The sequence below is a fragment of the Polyodon spathula genome, chromosome 18 (genome assembly GCF_017654505.1).
Source record: "Polyodon spathula isolate WHYD16114869_AA chromosome 18, ASM1765450v1, whole genome shotgun sequence".
NCBI classification, from domain to species: domain Eukaryota; kingdom Metazoa; phylum Chordata; class Actinopteri; order Acipenseriformes; family Polyodontidae; genus Polyodon; species Polyodon spathula.
The window spans coordinates 25,451,057-25,468,828 of NC_054551.1; the positions used below are offsets into that span (position 1 = coordinate 25,451,057).

Consider the following 17,772-nt stretch of genomic DNA (forward strand, 5'->3'; position numbering starts at 1 on the left):
GTTCTCAAGTGATATTCTTATGGACAGTTTTTCTGTTTTTTGAGGTTTACTATGGAATAAAAAAAAAAATTTAAAACATGTTTTGTTTGAGAGTGAATATTATATCTCACATGTATTGGTTGTATTGCTATAAGGTATTGAAACTATGTTTTAGTTTTTGAGATAGTGTTATATTGAATGAACTGAAATATATAAGTGCATTAGGTCATTGGCGTGTGTATAGCTGGCCCGGTGGCTGCACTGATGCACGGAGATGTAGCATGCCAATTGAAGTTTTAATGCTGAATTTGCAACTAACTTAGAAACGCTAATTGTTATTGCATGTTTATGGATTTTGGTGGTATGCGCAAACTACCTTTCCAATAATAAAAGCATTTTAATAAAGCGAAGGAGCATTGCTCTGATTCGTAAAATTTCAGATGAATGAGTCTTGAGTGTTTCTTGATTAAATAGAGGTTATATGGACACACATACAAGCTCGTCCAGTGCTCGAACATAAACCAATAGTTTATAACATCTCTTTCCTCCTAACGTCTCCCGAGTTAAAAGTGTGTGCAGAGTAAATAAGAGTACGTGAAAATCTGTGAACGCAGCAGACGTGACAATGCACATATGAACTTTCCAGTCTTTTCTGTTTAGTATTGCTTTATCTGAACATCACTAGTTGGTATTAGCTGTTATGTGCAGACTCCCCTACAAATCTATTACTACTCTATCCAAATGTGTCAATATACATGGGTATGTAAGCTGTAGATGTGGGTATGTGTACTATAGGTAAGCACAAGTTTCTCCACCAGATAAAAGTAGTATCATATAGCAACTTGGATTGGGGGTGCATTACCCTCTAGTATAGCTCCCAATCTAGTGCTGAAGTTTGGTATTAGCACAAAACAAGCAAGGTCAACACAATGCTTCTATTGCTATTAACTATAAAGGTGCTCTGTTTAAGGTCATGTGTGCCTATCATGAGAAGATGTGTGTTTGGGGCCCGGCTCATGTACTCAAAAACACAGGCCATAATGTAAAATACAGCTATGGCCAAAAGTTTTGCAACACCTACAATTTTAGGATTATAGACATAGTTAAAAAAAAAAAAATATATATGAAAATAATTTAGATATTTTATCTTGTTTCTCTACTAAACAAGAAAGGGCATTTCCTCAGAGTTGTTATCAATATTCAGTTTTTTTCCCCATATTAAACAGTACTGTATATGAAAAGCATAGTGAAATAACCCAACTACAAAATGTGTATTATCTACATAAAGTTGATAAGACACAACTTTCTTTCTATCTCTGTAACCCCAAGTTGAACCATCATCCCAGTGAAAGTGGTGAAATGGCATAGCCTCATAAGAAATGTTTTAGCTTAAAAAACAACCAGGAATTTAATTCTAACAGAGATGCTTAACCATTTAGAGCAAATGGGTGACAGCTGGAAATGGGCAGTAAAATATACTTGACAATTACACTATGTAACACAGTTTTTGTTCCTGGGTAGTAAGTGTTATTTCCTAATTGCTTATGCCTCAAAAGTATAGGAAATGGCTATTATTCCCAGCAAACTTTGCTTTTGTGACCAGGACAGGTACATTTCAAAATATCACTATTTCCAATGGGAAAAAGGGCAAATGTTTGTCTTTTAGTTCACATAAAGTCAGAAAAAAACAACATATGAATCCAAATTAACATGTATTTAATTGTGAGTAGTTTTTCGAGATTTATGATTATACTGCAAATACAGTATAATCATAAATCTCGAAAAACTGCTCACTTCTAAATCTTTTGTAGTCATTTTTGTATTACTTTAGTATAAATACATGTTAATTTGGATTCATATGTTGTTTTTTTTCTGACTTTATGTGAACGAAAAGACACACATTTGCCCGTTTTCCCATTGGAAATAGTGATATTTGGAAATATCACTGTCCTGGTCACAAAAGCAAAGTTTGTGGGGAATAATAGCCATTTCCTATACTTTTGAGGCATAAGCAATTAGGAAATAAAAAAATTGTTACACGATGTTATCATTACTAGTTATGATTATTTGTGTTTATAAAAACAGACATTTCTTATTATTATCTACAGTTCTACAGGTGCTATATATAGGCTTGTAGACTGGAGCCCAACTGAATGCCAGGGTCTCAGTGGTTAAAAACTGAGATGAGAAATTAAAATCAGTCAAAACACATTTCAGACATCTCAAGTCAGCTGAGTTTGTGTGCCCTTTAAGTATTTAGGTACTAATTTAAAATCTAGTGTAAAAAAAAAAAATGTCCCGTGAGTATTTATTGAAGCCATAAAAGCCAATACATGAGTAACTGGGTGTCAGCATCATCACAGACACATGTTTTTGTTAACAACAGCTCTTATTCTGTAGCTAAGGAATAATTAAAGCTAAAGCTTTGATGCCAGCAATTTTCAGACTTGGGATGGGAAGGTACGGTCCAGACTGCAATCCTCTAGTGATAACTCTGCAGCACGCAAGACCAACTCTCAAGAGGCTGTGACGATTTAAAAAACAGATGAAACAGCCTATTTCCATGGTAAAGTCATAAAAGGGGTTACGAAGGAGTTACATAACATGAATCCCAGGCGAGAATTATCAGAAATGTGTGCAGACATCTTGTTTGTTTGTTTGTTAGCATAAGTGTAATTTAAGCATAAACCTGGAACATGCATTTCCATGTATTTATTTAACGGTAAGTCTCATTTATATTGTATTATATGAATATATAATGCTTCACTCCATACAGCTGTCCAACCGCAGCACTTTGGGCATATGATTTAATGATTTACATTTTTCAGTTGCATATAAAAATAAAAATCTTGGGTGAATTACAGATACTATAGTACTGTACATTAATGATGTAACTGAAGATTCTGAGTCTATTGGATAACAAAGTATGAAGATTCCACACGGACGGCTTTCATTTACGTGACAAGCCAGGGCAACACTTCACAGTATACTATAACTTTGCATGCTGTGGGCAGCTGTTGGTTTGAGGAACTAATCATTATTATCCATCCACTTCATGTTTTTTTTTTCTCACCTTTGAGTATAGCACTGCAAATACTTTAAATCTTAAAAGTACTCATTACAGTGTTTTAAGAGGTCTAGCCTTTCATTCAGGAGAAAACTAGACTCATTGGCAGTGCAGCTTTGTGTGAACTTGTGACGCAAACATTTTTATGAGATTATCAACAACACTGGGTTGGGCTTTTGAAAAGACAGAATAAAGAACTAATAAGACCTCTCTTCCCACAATGATATTGGACTGAAGAAAGTAGTAATTACGTGACCACATATGCGTGTGCTACACTGGTAAGAACGATGAAGGTATAACAAGAAATACCATCAAACCAATTATATAGTGGATTGCATGTCAAACCTAAAACTGAAACTAACGTTTCCCATTAATGTCATTCTACTAATTATTATTACATTACTGAAAACTGGTCAAATTTTTATTCTTTCCCCTAGGACCTCAGCAAAAAACATTATAGTCAATATCATCAAATAAATTAAAAGCAGTGACATCACTTCTTACAATCAAACAATTATTGCCTGTACACCCCTTCTCTTGACTTTCTTTTGGTTCGCAAACAAATCACAGTTTTGGATAAAATGGCTCAGTGGAAATGTTTTGTACTACAACAGCAGGTAGAGAACTATTTCTTGGGTCAAGTCAAGAAGAAATTAGTTAATTAAAAATTGAATCATACTTGTTAAAAAAATGAAAGTGAATTGCTGCAATAACTTGGCACCTACACAGCAAATGGAAGTGAGCAGTTTCGATTGCATTTCCATACCACACAATGATAAATCACTTATAATACACCTCACCTGCCTTGCCTAATACTGTAGCCCATGAGATGTTTCTTCTCTGCCCTATTAAAACTTTAATGACAAAAATATTTCAGTCATAAATGCACAGAATTGACATTGTAACAGTTGGTATGTATAAACAGTGGTTTGACACCCACCAATTCTTCCACAGGACACCATTTGGAATGCAGCAGGGCAAGCTGATGTGGATGATCTCTAAAAAAAGCCACAGAGCTTTTCAACGTGTTGACAGGACAGCATAGGTATTCAGCAGTTGTTCTAAAAGACCCATTGTTTAAATATATACATAACACACACAACAAAAAAAGTCATTTTATTGCCGGCAGAAGTAAATGTTAAAGAATGGTAATAATTTATTAAGACATTTGGATTTTTCTTTAGACTTGCAAACATGCTGAACATGAAATATAACATATAACATGGGGGGAGGGGGGCACACAAACATATACAGTACATATTTCAACAAATACATAGTGTGTGATGTTTGGCATGAGAATATAAAATTACCAACAGTGTTAGGTCTTGTACATTACTATGTCATAACACTGCAATAACTGTGTAACTACAAATGGTTTCTTTTCAATGGTGTCTATTGATAATAATGCATAATTGCACTGAAACTGCATGGAATCACATACTGTTCTGTACAGAGTTAGAAAACAAAAACAAATTAAAAACAGCTATAATGCTTTCTAAATTTACCATCAAGGTGTGTTGTAGAAGAAAAAGGTTTTTGGATAAAATAAGTATCTTTGAATAGAACGCATTCTAGGCATTTTCAAATATGCATCAAAATATTTTGTTTGAGATTTCTATTTCAGTTTTAACCTCTAAAATAAATACAGCTTGTAATTATTCAATCTTCCCTTTCCCTTTCCCTATTTGGTTACATTACAGCACTATTATACACACCCTGTAATTATTTTATTATCCCCCAAAAAATGTAAACTAATAAAAAGAAATTGCATGTAGTATAAGAATCATATAGGGGATAGGGTGTGTTTGCTTTTATTCTCTACTGGAATCGCCCATAAAACACAAAGATTCCGGGAAAAGGTGACTGATCACAAAACCACAAACATTTTCAAAAGTTTACCCAGCACTGATTTCTTTCAGTCACATTGCTTTCAAAGAATTGACATTTTGCTCATTCATCATAGCAGCACTAGACAGTTTTCAAATCACTTTCAAGTTGCCGGCTTAAAAAAAACAAAACAAAAAACCCTCAAATAACTCTCTCTTCCCTGCTATAAAGCAAGTCTTGACAAAGAGATCTTTTAATCTGAAAGGAAATGGAACACACCTCTTCAGCATTCAGACTTCATTGTCTCTCTTAGATTGGTTCCAATACCTCTCCATGTAAACACTGGTCAGCAGGTTCCTCAGAATCCTATGTACTTTGCCATGGGAGTTTTGGTAAATGTACAGTGTGCCTCAGTAACAGGGCACCCCTTTTTTCTATTTTCTAGTACATTTTAAAATAAAAAAGACTGTTACCCTGTTACTAAACTACCTTGAATTTTATTGCTTAGTCACTGAAAAAAAGAACTGAAAAGACTACAGCAAAGAGGACCACCCCAGCAGCTATCACCACACCTAAAATAAACACAATAGAAAAAATGAGTAATTTACTGAGTAGAGTTAAAAAGTATTTGACTTATTGCTCAATAATACACAATGCCTTTTTCAGAGCTGAAAGATTAAGTCTGGCTTGCTTCTCACGGAACATGCTTGACTTCATTCAGCTTCTTTATCAGATTTTTTTTTTTCTTAAAAATTTACACTTTTCTTTTTTTTCTGAAAGTTTGAAAAGCTGCCCACGCCAACTTAACTTCAATGCAACCATTTACAGTGTTGCGTAACTGAACTTCAAACAGTCCAGTACCATTAGATCTAATCAATCAAGCACTGTTTGTTACAGATTAACTGTGATCTGAACAATAAACCTGCATTTCAGTTACTTAAGTAATCCATTCTCTTTCATAAGAGTGATACGGCAAGAACAGAACATAGAGGAAACATTTCCAAATGTTCTATTCAAGGCCATAAAAAAGACAGTTAATGTGTGTAATCAGACATCTTAAATCAAGTATATTGGCCCCTTATTATCATTATTATTATTATTATTATTATTATTATTATTATTATTATTATTATTATTATTATTATTATTATTATTTCAGTCACAATTTAAAGTAAAAACAAACAGATTATTAATATTGTCAATCTAATAATAAGCAAAGGTGGTTACAGAGTGGTTAATTTAACACATCTCCAAATTATTTTAACCACTATTCTTGAACTTCATTAACTAATTTTCAATTTTATTCTACAACATTCAACTAACCGAACATGGTTACTGGATAATTACAGTGTGTAGTGTCTGTGTCAAAGACACAGTAATAATTCTGCAATTTCAGTCAGGGAAACAGAAATGGAAGCGTTGGTAAGTTATTGCTCACTGAAAATATAATGTTGGAACAACAGGTATAACAGAAATATAAAGGCAAGTAGAATAAATGTATTTTTTACATTATTTGCACAGTGTCTATTATTATTATTATTTGTTTATTTAGCAGACGTCTTTATCCAAGGCGACTTACAGAGACTAGAGCGTGTGAACTATGCATCAGCTGCAGAGTCACTTACAACAACTCAGGATCACACAATGCGTCAGTGTGTGAGCCAGTATTTGAACTGGGGACCACATGGTTTCAAGCCCTTTTCTTTAACCACTGGACCACACAGCCTCCTATTTTTTAAGAATATTCCCGAGTGGTGCACCTGGTAAAGGCACTCCACGATGCGTCCTACAGCCTGGAGATCGGCGTTCGAGTCCAGGCTATTTCATTGCCGACTGTGGATGGTAGTTCTCAGGGGGAGGTGCACAATTGGCCGAGCGCCACCCAGGTGGGGAGCGCTTAGGTTGGCCAGGGTGTCCTCTGTGCACTGTGCACCAACAACCCCTGTAGACTGGCTGGGCACCTGCAGGCCTGCCTGTAAAATGCCCAGAGCTGCGTGGTCCTCCAACGGCACACGTTCTGGAGGACTCGTGTCTGTCTTTATCTCTCCCGAGTCAGCGCTGGGGTGGCAGCGTTCAGCCGGGTTGAAATAAAATAACTGGGCTTTTCCAAAATTAAAAAATTGCAGATTTCAAAGGAAAAAAATAATAATAAAAAATGTGTATCTACTGGAGATACAAAAGGCTTGTAATGTTGAACGCTAAATGTGGGCATTTGAATATTTCTAAAGGCAGAGTATAGAAGCTGAAATACATTTCAAAAAGTCCTATGGTACAGCTAAATATGTTTTACCATTTTTGAAAATCGCTGCAGTAAAAGAAACAAGACAAACATATCTGTGTGGTAATTTACAACGTAATACATCTAACAGATTAAATTAAAACAACATTCTGCTTTTAAGCAGTGCTGGCATGTCTATGTATTTTCATGATAATAGCCCAGGCTATTTGAAAAGACCTTTTTCAAATAGCCAAAATTAAATTACTTAACTTACCAACTTTCAACTGCATGGGGTTATAGTTGTCAGGAAACACTATAGGAAGAAAAAACATTACAAAAAATACAAATACACACACACACACACACACACATAGTAAAGCTGACCGATTAATGGTACATATAATGCAACATATAGGGCAAGGAAGAAGTGATGTTTAAGAGCTAAGAATCAATGTGTTTGATTCCCAGATAAGCTGCTACAGTGCAGTAATTACACTATACTAGGCTTGCTCAACTGAGACAGTGGAACATATTATCTCAGTAAAATAAAAAATAAAAAGTTAAAGCTATTTATTTATGCAAAAAATATTTCAGTTTAATATCTTCATCTTAAAACGTGTCCAGTAAAAAATCTGTACTCGCTGTTGATAATTTTTCAGTTACTGTTCCCTTCCCTTTTCTAGTGGTTTAGGAACATTGGATTACGTGAAATAATCTGGCTCATGATGGTGAACCAAGAATAGCCAGGGTCTGGTTACATGGCTTGAAGTAAACCTGGTGTCATAATCTAATCTGTTTTACCATGCACATACGGTACTACTGTATGCCTCACTGGTCATCAATACAAATGGGCAAGATACAACAGTTAATTCTCAGGTTTTTTTCATTTTTTTTAATTTAATGACTAAACAATCTGTCTGCACTACTCTGATTATTAAAACAGGGATTTAAGATTATAGAATCATACATGTACAAATACAATGCATTTCTCATTTTGTTTTCTAAACAAATATAGAATTGTCTGAAGCTGTCAATAATATGTCTGCTGTGTTTTATGTCTCTGTAGCAGGGGAAGATCTGTGCTGACTCTGCTGGCGTGTACACAGTGCTGCAGGAAGAGGGAGGCAGTCGTCCAACAACCGCCTGTGAGTCATGGCAGTGACACGGGGAGGTGGGAAAGTGGGGGTGTGGACTTTCCCCCTCTCTGAATGGCTGAGAGGTGGGTCTTGGGGAGATTGTTAGCCCTATAAGTTAACGCTCTGTTGTTTCCTCAGGTCTGCCCTTTCAAACGCGCCGAGAGTGCGGAAGCGCTGGTCCAGGACCGAGAACCAGTCGGGAGAGAACAAGACTGAGAGTTTCAGAGCGAGACAGTGAGGGTGGGAAACCCGGGCAGACCCCGGAATATTGTAGCCGAGCAGGCTAGTTAGCCGGCAGCGTAGGTTGGTGATCCAAGGGTCGCACGGGCAGTGGCGACCGGGATATCGCTGCAAAGTACAGCACCTTTTCTTTGTAGTTTTGTTACCATTTTATTTTCCCTGTTTCTTTGTGCCTTTGATTTTTGTATTATTGTTTTGAAGCACTTGCGAGTGTGCCTGGACTGTTTACCATTGCTTGGTATTCCCGTGGTTCTGTTTACCATAGTTGGTAAGCAGACCACGGACCAACAGCGCCCTCTGCAGGCTAAAGAAACCCAAAACACCCTGCAATAAAACTGGGCACCTGTGCGGTGTTGTCAAGTTCATCTACCTGTCTCCTGAGTCAGTGAATTACCCACCACCCTTCCACAGTCTCCAAAACACAAATTCTGTTATGGTTAATCACACGGTTTTACAGGAAAACAGGTCTTGACTGGTTTCGGCGAGTTGTAAGGGGATACTTTAATTTCTTCATGCTGTGTTATTCCGCAAGTCAAAGAAAATACATCTCCGTTTCCCCCCCATAACTATACATTACAAATATCTATCTATCTATCTATAGGGGTATCTTAAAATAACTTGTTACCTTTTACAACTTATATTTATTACAAAAGGACATACCAGTAACTAAATTCCTACAGTGAATAAAATAAGAAAACAAGAAAAAAAAAAAAAACTAACTGCCATGTAAGACAAATTGTCTGAAAAACTATGAAAACTTACTCTCCAGTAGCTGCGAGGTTTCGGGTTCAGCCACAGCAATATCTTAAAATGTAAAGAAAATACAGGATAAAGTCATATATGTAAAAGCTAATTGGTCTCAATGGCTTACAAATGGTAAGAGGCCAACTACTATAGATATGTAGCTTTAAATTCTGCTTAATCAGTTACATAGCATGCTGAAAATCATGCCCAGTCGAGTGCAATAGATCCTTTGCAATACTTAAGAGGATGCTCCACAAGGTGGTTGTTTGTGATAGATGTGGCCATCCTCACATGTGTAAATAACTATGGTACTCACGGTGTCCCATTTATACCGCATGTGTATTTTATTGTTTATTAAAAGAATGAATGAATAACAAATAGGAACTTGTTTGTTGCTTGGAGGATGTGGAGTGATAAGCCAAGATGTTACTGAATTCCTAACTATCCTGAATACAGTTAGAAAGAAAAAACATGCAGATTGCTGCTATCTTGTTAACTGCCTTACAAGAAAAACTGCCTGAAAAAGTTAATTTAACTTTAACAGCAAACAAGATTTTACTTAAAAAAACAAAAACAAAAAAAAAATCATTTTTGTTGCACTGTCCAGTTATGAAAACATCACTTACTGCTCTGTGGATGGGAGGTCTTGGGGGCAAGTTTAATTGCTGAAAAGGAAGGAAATAATATTGCAGAATAACTGGATAAAGGCATAGAAATAAAAAGCAAATTGGTGTCTACAATTTAGAAATGGTGAGACACCAAATACTCCGATATGTACATTTTCAATTCTTCTTAATCAGCTACTCTACATTCCTAAAGTTAGTTCAATTATTACTGTTCAAGTATGACAGACCTTATGGGCTGCATAGAGGAAACCCGACAAAGTGCTTGAGTTTTTTAAGGTCATCCGCACAAGCGTAAATAACTACGATACTCAGTGATCGTTTGTGGGGTGCTCGGTTTATACAATGTGTGCATTTGATAGTTTATTTTAAAATGAATACCCAAAAACATTTACCATTCCTCTACCTGGAAAGCATGCTTTGCTTATTAATAAATACTACTCAAACATGTATTTTGATCCCTGCCTAGTAATATAGTTTTCTTACATAGCATACCAACAAGACCCTACCTGAATCCATTTCAAGCAACATATCCAGCTGATCCTTCTTCACATCCAAGTCTAGCAACTCCTTGATTCTAAACTGGATGTCTCTGGGAGCCTCATCTTTAAACATGTAATCACAGATCATGACTCCAGTCCCTGCAAGTGGAGTAAACACTCGCTTGGGCAGTGGGTATTCCTCTGTCCTGGCACCTAGTGAGATTTGGAGAGCAGAGAAAATATATGTTAAACAACAATAAAAACAATCCCCTGTCAAATATATGGCTGTTCCACAAAGATTCAGCTGGAAAAGAAGTTCCAATCTCAGCCTTAATTCTCATTTTTTAACTTTAAGTGTGTTGGGAAAAAAAATACATTTAAAAAAATTCGAAATGATTTACAGCACAGTTTAACATTTTTTTTTTTAAGAAATTACATGTACACATTTTAATATGAACGTATAAAAAACATTTACACAGTACTTCAGCAAATAAAGATCAACTGTGCCTCCTAGTGGATAAAATAACCAAGCTACTTTGCTAATAACTTGTAAATCTGTTGAACAAACATGACCAGTTTAAAGCAAAATAAATCAATAAAACGCGTACCTTTTTCAGTGTAACCCTCTGGGTCAAGGAGGAAGTCCTCAAAAAGCATCTGACTTCGGATTGCAAGAGTGTTTAACACATCTCTCTTCAAGGCCTGTCAGGAAAAAGGCGATTCATATCAAACCCAGAGTGTCTTGGCAACCTTTGGAATAACATAAGCCTCTTTCACCTGATCCATCACACTAATTACAAGCATTTCCAAGACATTTTTGTTAAGCATGTTCCAGAAAATTGTCGGTAGGAAACTGAGTTTCTTCCTTTGCTTAAAATTCAAAACAATGTGGTTCTTTGCCACATAACAGATGTAGTGAATTCTGTACAACTGCAGTGTATGTACCATCCCACAAGCTAAATGCCCAGGCAGAATTAGTATAATGGTCAAGGGCTACATGTATTTGAATTCAATTCAATTGCCAGATTAAGGGGGCTGTCTGTAGAATCAGATAAGTGTCTGTAGTGAAAAAGTTTGGGACACTTACCTGAACAGCATCTTTCACCTTTGGTTTGTTGGAGTGAATGTAGGCTTTACAATGTACAACACCCTTTAGAACAACTGTTCCGCTGCTTTTTTGCACCAAAGCTGTGGACCGATCGTCTGTTTTAAATTTCTTCAGATTAAAAAAAAAAAAATTTGTGAGTTTTAAAATCTACATCTGCAATACTAGACACAAAGACCATGCTGGGTATTGGTGTCAAATAATGTTTATTATTAAAGGTTAACTAAAAGTTATTAAAGTTAACTAACCTATTTTTTTTTTTTTTAGAATCACACATTTAAATGGAGTCAAGCTAAAAATCCCAAATCATATTATATTAGAAAAAAAAAGCACTAAATGTCAACTAAGGGTGTGATGGTGTATGTCCACCTAATAAGTTGTTGAACCTGGACTTGAGGAAGTGTGTCCCTCTGCAAGCTCCTACATTCTCTGATGGGTCTCTGTCAAACTTCAATAGACACAGCATGTTCCACTGGGGAATTCCGAATTACCGCTAATGTAATCATCAGGATTTTTGTTCATTTCTACAGGCCCAGGGACTAAAAAAGGGATCCTTGGCGAAGTCTGCGTTGCTTGTATTAACCACTTGTACTGACAGTAATGAGAAATCCTTACCGAAGGCCTCAGGAGCTGAACGACAAATGGCTGTTGGACAAATTGCTGTGAAGATGCTTTCTTTTTCTGTAACAGATAAATTATATTTATTTCTTAAAAACAGTTAGAAAAATGTAAATACTTATTTATATTAGAGTTCAACACGGAAACATGTATTTCAAAACAAACTGAAATGTGTTCAGAAGCCTTTTAAGTTTCCCTTGCTACCTGCTTTTACGTGTAATGTACCATTACACATTCACTATTATTTCCACAGTATATGGTGTGATTGCAAAGCTCCACAAACAATTTTATATGGGGATCCCTTAACAAGACTGACATTTACAAGTAAATCCTTTGGCCAAACATACAAGATCGATTACCAAAAAATCTTCACTATCCAATTAGATGTTGGTGGTTGAAATGTACTTCTGGGACAGAAAAAAAGATACGTGGCTCGAATGTTTTATGTTTAAAAACTAGAAGCAGGTACAACAGAGAATTAGGCCCTGTCCACACTACATAGCCAATCTCGAGAACCGTACTCAAAACCGTTCTAATTAGCCCAGCTCAAAGCGCCCACACTGAAGTATGGTTTTATGTTCAGTCGGGCTTAATGTGTATAAACATTATTAAAACAGTTCAGTTACAGTTCCTAACAGAGCAATGAACAGTGGAAATTAATATGATAGTATCCCACAATGCACTGTATTTTATTTTAAAATAATGTGTTATGCCCCATATTAATAGAGGTCCACGTTGCTAAAAAGAAATAAAACAAGTATTTTGAAAAAAGCAAACACGAACACACACACACGTAGTGCCTGAAGTTTTGGGTTTTATTTTTAATCAGGTGACATCCCTTTAAACAAACTGAGCTGATTCGGTTTCATTATTAAACTCAGAAAAAGCTGTTACAAAACCATCTTTGTTTTTACCTTCATATTTTGCCTGAGCCTAATTCTGGTACCCTTCCTTTTATATCAAACAGAGCTGACAAATTACATGAACTGATCTCCAATCCTACTTTTAAATTGCATTTAACGTTGCGCTTTTGTTATTTTCCCCACTAGTTTAACTGAGATGTCCTGACAGATTTTATTTTTTTTAAAAGCATAAAAATTAATACCCAGTAGGGAGTGTACACCGATAGCAAATCCTTCAGGTACCTGTTTTATATTTCGCCAAACATATCAAAGAGCATTTTGGGATATTGGAGGATACACAAAAAATGTAGTTTGGTGTTACAGCTTCCACACTTCTGATAAACCGCACTCACTACCTGATGTGAGCCAATTTAGAGGTGGTCTCGAGTACGGTATTAAACGTTGCATAGACTCTAACCATATTTAGCACTTCTAAACCACTCTAAAAGCAACTAATATGGTTGAAAGGCATAGTTTGGACAGGGCCGAAGTCATAATTTCATATTTGCATGAAACATTGCAGAATGTTTACTATACAAGGTAATTGTATTTGATTCAAATATAAAGAAGCTGCCATTGCATGTTTTCCTTATATGCGAGCCAAATCTATTCTATACACACACATCATGAATGTTCCAAATTGCATGACCACTCACCGTCCCTTCCAGGAGATCTTTATCCAGGCCCATCACTTTGCCATTGAGAATACAAGAACACTGTTGTATTAGCCTGATCCACTCCTTAAGTCCATTCTAAAAAATAAAAAAAAAATTACTCATTTTCTAAAATTGTCTTTGGAAGCCAGACTTGCATGTGTCAGGTCTGATGCTCATCTCCCTTCTTGTGCTGAGCTTCACAAAACAAACACAACTAATGATTTTCTTTAGTTTTATTTCGAGAAATCTAAAAGTACCTAATGGGTAGGGCATCATAAAATACATTCTTAAGTCTATTGTTTAAGACAAAACAAACAGCAGTAAGGGACTTATGACACTGTTAACGTTGGACTAATGAAATTACATATATAGAAATAGACCCTCTTACCTCAATACATTTGTCCAGTTCTCTGTTGGCAGAGTCAGCAGGCACAGGTATCTGCAGGTCTACTTCAACATTACACTCCAGTACCGGCCATGAAGCTGACAGGCCAGTCTGATACTTCCAGTCTGCTGGTTTTGCGGAGCTCTACAAACACAGAAAACAATGTATATATTTAAGAGTCCTTTTATTGTCTTTAGCTCCTGCAATGGTTTCTATAACATTCATATAATGTTGTTTTTATTTCTGAAATAATTAGGTAATATTTCTCAGGTGGCAACCATGTTGTGGGATGATAAATTACATTTTATCTGTGACAGAAAAATCCTACCCAAAATAGGCAAGTACTGTATTTAACTTCAAAGAGCTTTAAAAAGCAGACTATCTGTTTGCTTTCAGGTTCAGGAGCTTTTGTTTTTGATATTGCCCGTCTTATCCTATAGCTCCACCTTGTGGATTACTGATGAGAATACAAAATCATATTTACTGGAAAACGTATACAGAACAAGACAGTCTGTTCACGTTCATGGGGGTTGGTGAAAAGAAGAGAGGCTTAGCTTGATATGCGTCAGTTTAAAGTAATCTGCTTAAAAAAACCCAGACCTCACATAAAATGTGCCTGAGAGTTGAGATTGATTATATATTTTTGTAACACTGAAATCACACAAGTGCAATGATGCATTATGGAGCACACTATATTGGTAGGGTTTTCTACAATCTAGTTAACTGTTAAACTCACCTTGGGATCTTTGACATCGAAGGTCCTGCACAGTACTCTAAAAGCAGCAAGTGAAGGTGTAAAATTATTTTATCATGGTTATCATTTTATCAAGTCTATGCATACTACATACACACAAACACGCATACAGTGTAATTTCAGCTGTTCCTTTTATAAACAAAGAAATACTTATTGATTTAATTTTAAGATTATAAAACCTGACAGTTACTATTAGATAAACATGCAACAAGGCGAAGTCGAGTGCCTCCAATCCCCGAGAGGTTCATATATTCAACGTATACAGACAACCTGAGGGGTCTTATTGCACTTATAATCCAAATCAAAGAAGCTGAGGCATAAATCATGTTTAGGGCAAAAAAGTATTCGTTTTTTTATTATTATTATTAAATATCCTTAAGCCAATAAAGCAGTTCCATTTAAAACTTTGAATTACACACTAAGTTGAGCTGAGTAAATTAATTTTACTGGACCATGCAAAAGAAAGTAATCTGTATTTTTGATCTTGTGGACATTGCCATTGAAAAGATACACCAGGGGGCGAAGCTGAGACGGCCTCGAGCTATTTTTTTTCACTGACACTGACAGTGCAGACACACACCGAGCAGAAATACACACACACACACGCACACTGAGTCACTGGAGGCAATGAAGGATACTTTTTTGTCTCTGAACAGATATGAAGTGCCACTCTGTCATGAACTTCATCATTAGCGAGTTTCCACAGTCTTGCCTTAGTGATTGACTTCTCCACGGCAAAAACCAGCTGCAAATAAAGAGAGATGTAAATATCATACATATAAATAATGTACATCTGTTAAGATTTGCAAACCGAGTACTACAACTTGGGTCAGTACTATAAAAAAACATGGTTACCATGACCAGTATGTTGAACAGTGTATAGTAATAAAAGCCAAGCACAGTTTTATCACAACCAACAGGGACTCCCAAGATACAGCCTTCAACAGTTCAGCCCATCGGGTCTCTGCACTGGGCGCAAGTCATACGTACTGTTTGGAATAATGTTTTGTTCATGCTTTTGCCACATGGCAACCAAAATACAAAATAGTGTTGAACAAATTTTGCCCCAACTGCTGCAAATAATGCTATGGCATCTTGCTGTATATTTATGATTTACAAAGCTTACTAGAATGAGTTTACTCACCCTGCGCAGAATATTCTGGGCCTGAACGGACAGTTCTGGGGCGGCACCCAGAAACACTCCGAGGACTGCTAAACCTCCTGGCAACAGTCGGGACACCTGCACCAAAGTATTGTTCGAGACAAACCTCAACAAGTTCAGTACTGACAATACACAGGAAATACCCAAACAGCCGAGATAAACAACACTACACATTGAATATTTACAGCTATTTCAACATCTCAGAAAATGGTTTTTGATTTACAAATACAAAGCCCTGTTGCTTGTTGGGAGTGTCCTCAAATAGTAAAGCTATCAATATGAGCCTCCCTGTCCTCAGGAGAGCAGAAGACTGAGTAGGACTTGTTGAGATTGTTCAGTACTTTCATAATCAATCAAAGAAGAAACTAAAAAGCTTGTTGGATGAACAGCACCCGACAGTCACCTGTTATTTCAAAATGAACTAAGAATGAAGTCTGGTACATTCCGAGACATGGCAATGTAATGTTTTGGCAAATAATGAAAATTGCATACCTGTGTTGCATGTTCAACGATCCATTCTTCATCTACTTCATCACTCTGTGTTTCCTTTGGTGGGGTCCGGACAGCTAGCAAAACAAAATCTCTCTGTGGGGAGCACTGTTAAAAAAAAATAAATAATAATAAAATAAAAAATAATGTCGATATCAATATTATTAATGAGGCCAACTACATTAGGAGGACAGTGGAAATCTGATCATTTAAAATCAAATGTATGTTCTTAACTATGGTAAATAATTACGCAGAAGATGCAGCACAAATGCTTAATGCTTAACTTTTTTTTTTTTTTTTTTTTACCACAGTCAGAGATGGAAACAAGACTCCCGTTGCATTGCAGTTTGATCCATTCCTGACTTTACTACGTCAAGTTAATTAAGAAGTAACCTTACCTGCCCAATTAGAAGACCAGTGACACAGGCCTTCCCTGACGTGTCAAGAATGTTCTGTATGTATTTCTCAACAGAGTCTTCCACAAAGTAAGTTCTTCCCATCTTTATTTGCTGTTAGTATTTGGTGGTAGCCAGGTCTGCACAAAACAGCATTCAGAAATTTACTTTTTAAATTCCAGTATCCTACTGGGTTTATAGTCTTGGCTGGTTATACAGTACTTCAATCATGTCGTGTCTAATCAGTGTTAAGCATGGTAGGTGACATTTGCAAAAACCAAAAATATACAATTCACCGTTATCTGACGTATTATGTGCGCTGTATCCACATCATTAAATAACTCGTATCACAGTAATTTCACGTCATCCCAGTTATGAAACAGTTTTCATTATATTTTATTAAATTTTCGTCTAGTTTTACATTCCTTATTCAGTATCATCACAATTTTCAAAATACCAAAAACTCCTTATTTACATTGTTAGCAATTGATCGAACACCTATCAACCCACGTTTCGTAAGGAACTTAAAATAAAACTTAACAAAAAAAAATAATAATAATAATAATAACAACCATATGCCTCCAACCTCGGCGCCAACTAATAATTAAACTGTCAACAACCAATCACTTGCAAGCCAGACGCGCGTATATGACGCTACTCAACAACTAAACTGAAACCACGTAAGGGCGTGCAACAAACCTGATGTTTTAGCCGTTGCTATAAATTACATAACAAACTATACTTAGAACGGTTTTCACGTGTGAAACCTACAGTTGTATTAACAATACATTAAACAAGTGAAAGCCGATCATCACACAAAATATCTAAACATAGCGCTAGAATAAAAGTAAATAAATAAAAGGCCTTTGCCTTTAGCCTTCACGTTTCAGGTTTCTTCAGTTCAGCACAGTGTTACTACAACTCCCAAAACACATTTCTGTTTCCTGTAAAGAAGAAAAAATACAATTCCCATACCTCCCTGCGGCCTTG

General features: G+C 36.1%; 1 protein-coding gene across 5 annotated transcripts; it reads right to left on the bottom strand.

Moving 5' to 3' along the window:
- Nucleotides 1–4,178: 4,178 nt before the first annotated feature.
- On the bottom strand, nt 4,179–17,740 carry odr4 (odr-4 GPCR localization factor homolog). Of its 5 annotated transcripts, none has more exons than XM_041278278.1 (16): nt 17,653–17,740; nt 16,786–16,922; nt 16,391–16,495; nt 15,881–15,976; nt 15,375–15,481; nt 14,719–14,755; nt 13,986–14,126; nt 13,598–13,693; nt 12,037–12,102; nt 11,404–11,532; nt 10,925–11,018; nt 10,344–10,529; nt 9,838–9,876; nt 9,230–9,271; nt 7,366–7,404; nt 4,179–5,445 (listed from the first exon to the last, which is right to left on the bottom strand). In XM_041278278.1, exons 2-16 carry the CDS (start codon nt 16,885–16,887, stop codon nt 5,378–5,380), a joined length of 1,347 nt encoding a protein of 448 aa, XP_041134212.1. In that variant the 5' UTR covers nt 16,888–16,922; nt 17,653–17,740; the 3' UTR covers nt 4,179–5,377. The 5 variants fall into 5 exon arrangements, with proteins under 5 accessions (XP_041134212.1, XP_041134208.1, XP_041134209.1 ...); XM_041278274.1 differs by lacking the exon at nt 4,179–5,445 and adding an exon at nt 6,471–6,974; XM_041278275.1 differs by lacking the exons at nt 4,179–5,445; nt 17,653–17,740 and adding exons at nt 6,471–6,974; nt 17,482–17,628.
- Between the last annotated feature and the right edge of the window lie 32 nt (nt 17,741–17,772).

Excerpts from the sequence above, each read along its gene's own strand:
- odr4 (XM_041278274.1), bottom strand. The coding sequence starts at position 16,887 with ATGGGAAGAACTTACTTTGTGGAAGACTCTGTTGAGAAATACATACAG. Across the intron at positions 15,977-16,390 it reads TCGTTGAACATGCAACACAG|GTGTCCCGACTGTTGCCAGG; the intron begins GTATGCAATTTT and ends ACTTTGGTGCAG. Across the intron at positions 11,533-12,036 it reads TTCAGCTCCTGAGGCCTTCG|AAATTTAAAACAGACGATCG; the intron begins GTAAGGATTTCT and ends TTTAATCTGAAG.